This window comes from Parus major, chromosome 4 (assembly GCF_001522545.3).
Source record: "Parus major isolate Abel chromosome 4, Parus_major1.1, whole genome shotgun sequence".
In the NCBI taxonomy this organism is placed as follows: Eukaryota; Metazoa; Chordata; class Aves; order Passeriformes; family Paridae; genus Parus; species Parus major.
In genome coordinates, this window is record NC_031771.1 from 63,416,684 (window position 1) to 63,423,475 (window position 6,792).

The 6,792-nt window shown below is 47.5% G+C and overlaps 1 protein-coding gene across 1 annotated transcript; it reads right to left on the reverse strand.

The window, feature by feature from the left end:
- Nucleotides 1-3,445: 3,445 nt before the first annotated feature.
- On the reverse strand, nucleotides 3,446-5,807 carry CD8A (CD8a molecule). The gene is made up of 4 exons (XM_015623933.3): nucleotides 5,653-5,807; nucleotides 4,727-5,089; nucleotides 4,050-4,139; nucleotides 3,446-3,598 (listed from the first exon to the last, which is right to left on the reverse strand). Exons 1-4 carry the CDS (start codon nucleotides 5,696-5,698, stop codon nucleotides 3,453-3,455), a joined length of 645 nt encoding a protein of 214 aa, XP_015479419.2. The 5' UTR covers nucleotides 5,699-5,807; the 3' UTR covers nucleotides 3,446-3,452.
- Nucleotides 5,808-6,792: the final 985 nt, after the last annotated feature.

Genomic DNA, 6,792 nt, shown 5'->3' on the forward strand with positions numbered 1-6,792 from the left:
TGAGTCATGCTGGGTCTGGCTATAGGAACTGGTGTTTCAGATCACACTAACTTGTACTAATTTTTACAGGAAGCTGTATTTGTGTATTCAAACACAAAAGCCCTGGAAGTGTTGTCCGGTTCCTATTCCACTTCAGAACTTTTCACTTTCTGGAGGGTGTTTTAAAACAGCTGTGCAGACTGGAACACAGATTCAGAGCTGAAGCTGGTGGGTGCTGTGACCCAGGCTGCAGTGAGCAAACCTTCCCTGAGTTCAGCCTTTAAAAGGAGATCCCTTTTTCTCCTGCATTTCCTCTGCCTTGTGTTTATTTTCAGAGTTGGTGACGCTGCTGTTGGTTTCTTTCTTCTTATTGTCAGGTTATGGCTAGGACTTCTCCTTTGGCTAGAGAAAAAAGGGGATGGGGAAGGTGCAAATAATGTTTCAGTTCAAGTCTTGAGCATCATCCATGAGACATTTACCCGTGGGGAGAGGAAATAAATATATATGAACGTAGCTATTTTGACTGACAATTCTTTCTCCTCAGAAACGAGAGCAAATCTCGTATTTCCCAAGGTTTCTAAGTTATGTGGGAGGTTTCCAGGAATGTGGAACACAAACAGATGTGGTTGATCTCCTGTGACAAAAATTTACACTTATTCAATTTATTCAGCACAACTCAGAATGGGAATCTGGTGATTAGATTGTGCTGACTCTGTGTGTCAAACACATTTGATGTCAGATTAATCAGAAGGAAGAAACCTGCTTACAGGAAGGTCATGTTTCACTGCCTATTTGCTGTTCTTCCAGAGGTTTCTCTTCTTTTTTCCCTGCTTTAATTTGCTTTTCTGTCTTGAATGCTGCAGAAGCAACAGCAAGGGGATGGTTTTGGGGGTGGCTTCCAAGTACTTGCACAAAATGCACCACAGAATTAATCTGAGGAGTCTGGGAGGAGCTTAGGTTACTTCCCTGTGACAGGTCATCTGTCAAGTACAGGCTTGGACAGACAAAGTGACTTTAACTGACCAGTCCAGTTGCAGATTCTGGTGGGGTCATCTTGGCTGTACTGTGTATCTGGAGTTTATTTATCAAAATCCTTTCTCACTCAGAAAAGTTCACTGAATAACTGAAGCTTTGTATGGGCTAAAAGCAGGGGTTTATCAGCAAATTGTGGATGTTCTGTGTTTTGGGGGCATCTGATGCCTTCCTCATCTTCACAGGCTTTCAGTGATCATCTTGTACTCTTTTTTTTTCCTTTATTAGTTGAGGTTATGCTTAAATTGTTCAACAGCTCTTGCTCTCCCCACCATTAAGTGTTAACTCCTGTGTTGTTTGTCTTTAGCCCATCAGATTCTGAGTTATGAGCTACTCCGTTATTAGTTTGGAGCAAGTGTGCAATTAGGTAACTGTCAACCTCTGAACAAAAGCATTCCTTCTCCTCCTCTATGAAAGTCATTCCATATGCCAGACTCCAGTTTGTTCTGTGTCAGCCTGTGCCTCTGCCTGCTGCTCAGCTCACTGTGGAACTAGAGCCTCTTCCATGTGCTGTAACCAAAAGCTGTCAGATCTGTAGGGCCTGCCCAGCAGCAGCTTCCTGCATGCACAAACAAGCACCCTTGAGCTGCTTCTCTGCGCTCCAGCTCAGCCAATCCTCCTCTTTTTATTGGTGCAAGCAGCGGTCCAGGCTCCTTGCCCAGACATTGCCACTCAACCACAAACCCAGCCAGTTTGCCCTGAACTTGCATGATCTGCTAGAGGTGTATGCATGCAGGGCTGGAGGTGCTCTTGGCATGTTCCCTTCTCACTGCTGCCCTGATACTTGCAATTGCTTCTTAATATTTTAGTGCAAAAGATGCAGTTTTGGTTTTGCATTCTGCTGGTACCTTAGTAGTAGGAGTGCAAAGGTGTTCTAAAGAAAATCCAGATTGTAAATGGATTATAAAGAATATTGTGGAAAACTTTACAGGCTCTTTTGAACCATGGGTTTAAATCCAAGGTGCAGTGCTGGGTGCAGCTGAGCTTTGCTGGAGCACAAGCTGACCAAGGAACTCTGTGTAAGGAGGAGCTGGCAAAGGCAAATCAGCGTTGCTTTGGAGAGCTGTGTTGGGTCACTGCCTCTGCTGGAGGATTCTGTGGTGAAGTTGGTCATTTTTGGGGAATTCAGTGAGAAACTGGGGCAGTCACTACAAAAGGGTTTGTTTTGGTGCTCACCTCAAGCTGTTCTGGCCCTCCCAGCATTCTGACCTGCTGCAGAGAGGATTGTGCTGCTTTTGCAGCACAGATGGAATCAGAGCAGTTCCGGACAGTGTACTGGGTGTATTTGTAAAACATACTAAAATATAAGGAGCTCAGTGATAGAAAACCACTTACACTCAGTGTAAGTATCTTGGGATGGACACCAGTCCACGAACAGATAGGATCTCACAGAAAATCCCCAGGTGGAGAGCTGGATTTGCTTTTGAACTCCTTTCCCTTATAGGCCTATGCTAACTCATGATATCTGTTACAGTGGTACTAGAAGCCAAAAATGGGAGGATTCCACTGTGCAATGGATTTGGAGCTGTGTTCAGGGGGACAATTACCACTGTCAGTGTTGTAATTCTTTTTTAGAGGTTGAAAACATGCAAATAAAAGACTGCAGATAAAGCACCAACAAGCAAACCCAACAAAATGGTGAAAGAACTCCAAAGATTTCCTACTCCCAGTTCTTTACTGCTTCAATCTTGCCTGGATCAATATTGCTTCAGGAGTGGGGTATTAGTGCAGCAGTGCACGGTGGAGCATCACTATTAGTAATGTCAGGTAATAATGCCCAAATATATGTATTTTTTATTGCTTGGGTTGTTTTTTTTTCTTCCTCTCTTTATCTTTCATTAGGATTCCATGCAGTTGTTGTACATGTGTTCATATTATTGAAATGCTTTTTTGAATTTAAATGCCCATGTCCTGTTTCTCCCCACAGGATTGTCCCAAGCAGTAGAACGGGCAATAAATAATTAATCTCTGGGTCAGGACATAGTAATTTAATTTGGAAGAAAAACAAAGCTTACAGAGATTGCAACACAGAAGAATGCATTTGCTCAGTTTTCTGAACAGCTTTCTGTTCAATGTTCATATGTTAAATTTTGGTTTTTGTCACGTGAATTTTGAATTTTGTCACATTCAACGACATTGACTAGAGAAAATACATTTTCAAGGCAATGCTTCCCATGCATAACACATGGCCTTTTGTTGGGAAAGAGCCCCTGATGCTGCAGTCAGATCATTGAAACTCCTTTGTACAAAATCATTGGAAAGAGCTGGAGTGGGAGGGAAAGTCTGAAATTGTAAAGATGATTTATTAGAAGATACCCAGACAGTGGCTGTAACAGGGATCCTTCTCTTGCACTGTGTCCTGGTTATCCCACACCTCCCAAAGTAGCCAGAACATCAATCTCCCTGAGGGACAGGGCTGTGGTTTCAGGCTGGAGGTACATCTAGAGGGGGTTGTGGTGAACCTTACGTCGACACATCACCATCCTGGTGACAGCCATGAGCTGGAGGAGCAGGAGACAGAGGCCTGCCAAGGGGACCCAGATGAAGACAAGACAGAAGTAATTCAGGTCTTCCTCTATTCTGCTGCCTGCAGGAATGGAGAAAAGGTCCAGCAGGTGCTCACAGCTGGTGTTACAGTTCTGGTAGAGCCAGGGGAGCTGCTCAGGCCCCTGCCTGGTGTGCCTGAGGCACAGAGCTTCCCCTGGGCCTGCAGTGATGTTCTACTGCTGCCAGCATTTTCCTGGGAACTGGAGGACACATGTCCTAATGTTTTCCTGTGTCCTCTGATGAAGCTAAAAGCAGACCTGGGCCCTGAGGCTTTACCCTCCCTCCCCCTGTTTCTGGTGTGCCCAGGCATGGGATCTGCTCATGCTTTTTACATCATCCTTAGCCTTTCCTATGGGAGATGAAATAATGGAATGTAATCCTACCAACTCTGCTAAAGCTTTATGGATTTTCACTCTCCCCCCATCCTGAAATATCTGCAGGATTCTCCTTGCTATCAGTGGACAAGGGTCTAGCTCTTCCCCTCTTCCTACCTGCATTCAGGCTACCTGGATCTGGTGACTTCAGGAACAAATCCTTTTCGGTGATGCCCCACTGGGTGGTGGGTTCTCCTACAGTGGTGGCTGTAAGTGAAATGGATGAATTCAGCATGAATTCAGGGAAATAGAATAAAACAGATCTCTGCTGCCCTTCTGCTCTCCTGCCTGGACACAGCTGTTCCTGTGCACAGCAAAGGCCTCAGCTCTGGGGGAACTTCCTGGAGCCAAGTTTGGATGGGGTCTCCCAAGAGCCAAGAGGGAGCTGCAGCCTCCTTGTTTCTCACTTTCTGACACCATCCTCACAAAGCCTGAGCCCCCTGAGCTTGGTAATACTTTTGGGAGCTGTGTGTGCTGAGGAAGGAGAGGATGGTGGTGGACTTGGCTTTAGTCTTCTCCCTTCAGAGCACATGGGTGGGCTGGAGCAGTGGGGATGGGGAGATGATGCTGGGTCTGCCCAAACATGTTTGCCTTTGGGCAGGGGCAGTCCAGGAGGAGAGGTGGGAAGCAGGGAGCCTCTGGCAGGGGGACCAGTGGGTTGGGTACAGGATGCCTTGGGCAAGCAAGCAGGGAAATGGGGTTTGTGGGAGGGATGGCTGGTTGAAAAGGGCACGGGCAGGAGGTGCTGGGCATTTTGGCAGGACTGAGTGAGGTTGGGTGAAGGTGTTGCTGACCTGGAAGGAAGACAGGCTGGCCAGGGCTGAACTGCAGCATTTGGTTGAAATTCATCACGCAGAAATATTTCCCCTGGTCCTGCGGCGTGAAAGATTTCACTGCCAAATGATAGATTGTGTTGTGTTTGCTCGCCTCAAATCGAGATGACTGTTTCTGATTCCCCTGAAATGTGACTCGAGAAATGGAATTGATGAAGACTATGGCGTGAAGGGCCCCACTCTTGTCCTGGTGGATCCAGAATGCACCACTGTCCTTGTAAGTCTGACACTCCAGCTCCAGCTTCTGTCCCACCCGGAGCTGGTTGATGTCCTTGGGAGATGTGACCTTTATCTGAAGTGACTGTCCAAAAATCCCAGGGCAGCCTGCAGGAGAGAAATCCTTGCTGCAACCACTTGGGAAGAGTCAAAGGGTTCTCTGAGGAAAGCTCCCTCCCTGTCCATGGGCTGGAAGGAGAAATGGAAAGGGAGGGCCACGCTGTGTGGATGGTGTGAAGGTTTTCTTGGAGTCCTTGCTGGGATGGTGCATGGAGGGTGCTCAGCAATCAGCCACACGGGCTTTAAAGATGGGTGCAGCCCTTCCAGCACCTTCTCAGGGACATTACACCTTCCCAGCTTCTCTCAAGTGACTGCCTTTGCACTTCTTGCAGGGCCCCTTTACTCCCACCCTTCTCCCTCCTCCCAGAGGCGCTCATCGGATCAATCTCCCTTCCCAGTGCAGGTGGTGCTGCAGCCACCCCTCTGGCTGCCCTTTGCTGGCTGGGCTGATGCCGCCTTTCCTTCCCAACTCACTGAGCACAGCTCCAAGTCAGCCTTTTTGGTTTGTTTTTTACCGCCTTAATTATTTCAGCCAATGCATTGGATTCCATGGAAGGGTTTTGCTTTTCCCTCCCGGTGAAGGGGCTGCACAGCCCCGTGTCCGTACTCACAGAATCTCAGAGCCAGCAGCAGGAGCAGGGCAGGAGACGTGTCCATCTTCTCCTGGGGTGTCTGTGCTTGGGGCTGGTGCAGCAGAGCTGAGATGATCTTTGTCACTTGGCTTGGGAGGTTGTGTCACTCTTTGGGGAGGATGTGATGTCAGCAGGACCCCAACATCAGGATGCATTCCGTTCAAGTCCAGAATCTGGGTCCCTTTAACCTCATCATTTCTTAGAATGCCTCAAGGATTTTTTTTCTGGATGGCTTCCCTAGAGATCCAGAGAGGTGCTGCTCATGGTTGAGGTAGGATCAGCCACCACAGCCTGCTGCTCCCTCCCCACAGCTTCTGTGCAGAAGATACAGACCAGCCCCATCCTTTGGTGCAGGCTTTAGAACATTTTTCTTGGCAGGGATTCTGCCTCTTTCTCCTGAGCACATTCATGGAGTGTCATGTGCATGGCAGAGCCACAGTGACACAGGTGCTCATGGTGTAGATCCACATGTATTGTCTGTCTTCAAGCACAGGTTTCTGGCACACAGATGAGTCTTTATTGTTCTCATTGCACTTTGTTCCGTTCTTCATGGCTATTGCACAGCAAAAGCCTTTTCATGCAAGGTTGCTGGTCTAGGAACTGGGACCTGTTGAGACTGCCCCTTGCACAAGTGAGTGTTGCCTTTTCTTTGTCTTTAAAACTTGTGGTTCTGTTCTTTAACCACAGGGTATTCTGCTCTTTAAAAAAACCCTTTTATACTTCACCAGAGAGGGCCCTTGCTGCTGCCTCCAACTGACCACTTGCACATGGGAATGGGTGATGCTTCCTGGACCTTTGCATGCATGGAAAGAAGCATTTCACTAGAGTGCCAGGGGCTGGGCTGGTGCTTGATTTCTTTCTTTCTAATTGACTTTCCTGTTGATTTCTTTTCTGTGTGAGGGTTTTTTTTATTACAGCTTTGCAAAGAATCTCCTTTTCTTCCTTGGTCTGTCAGAGGCCAGGCACTGCTGAGTTTGATGCCGTTGCTATTGGGGCTGCTACTCAGAGCATGAGATGACCCAGCCATCTTCTCCTGGTGTGTCTGTCCTTGGGGACAGTGAAGCACATTGAGATTATTTTTTTTTACCTTGGCTTGGGAGGCTGTGTCTCTCTTTGGGG

Excerpts from the sequence above, each read along its gene's own strand:
- CD8A (XM_015623933.3), bottom strand. The coding sequence starts at position 5,698 with ATGGACACGTCTCCTGCCCTGCTCCTGCTGCTGGCTCTGAGATTCT. Across the intron at positions 5,090-5,652 it reads GCTGCTGGCTCTGAGATTCT|GCTGCCCTGGGATTTTTGGA; the intron begins GTGAGTACGGAC and ends TCTCTCCTGCAG. Across the intron at positions 3,599-4,049 it reads TCCAGGTAGCCTGAATGCAG|GCAGCAGAATAGAGGAAGAC; the intron begins GTAGGAAGAGGG and ends CCATTCCTGCAG.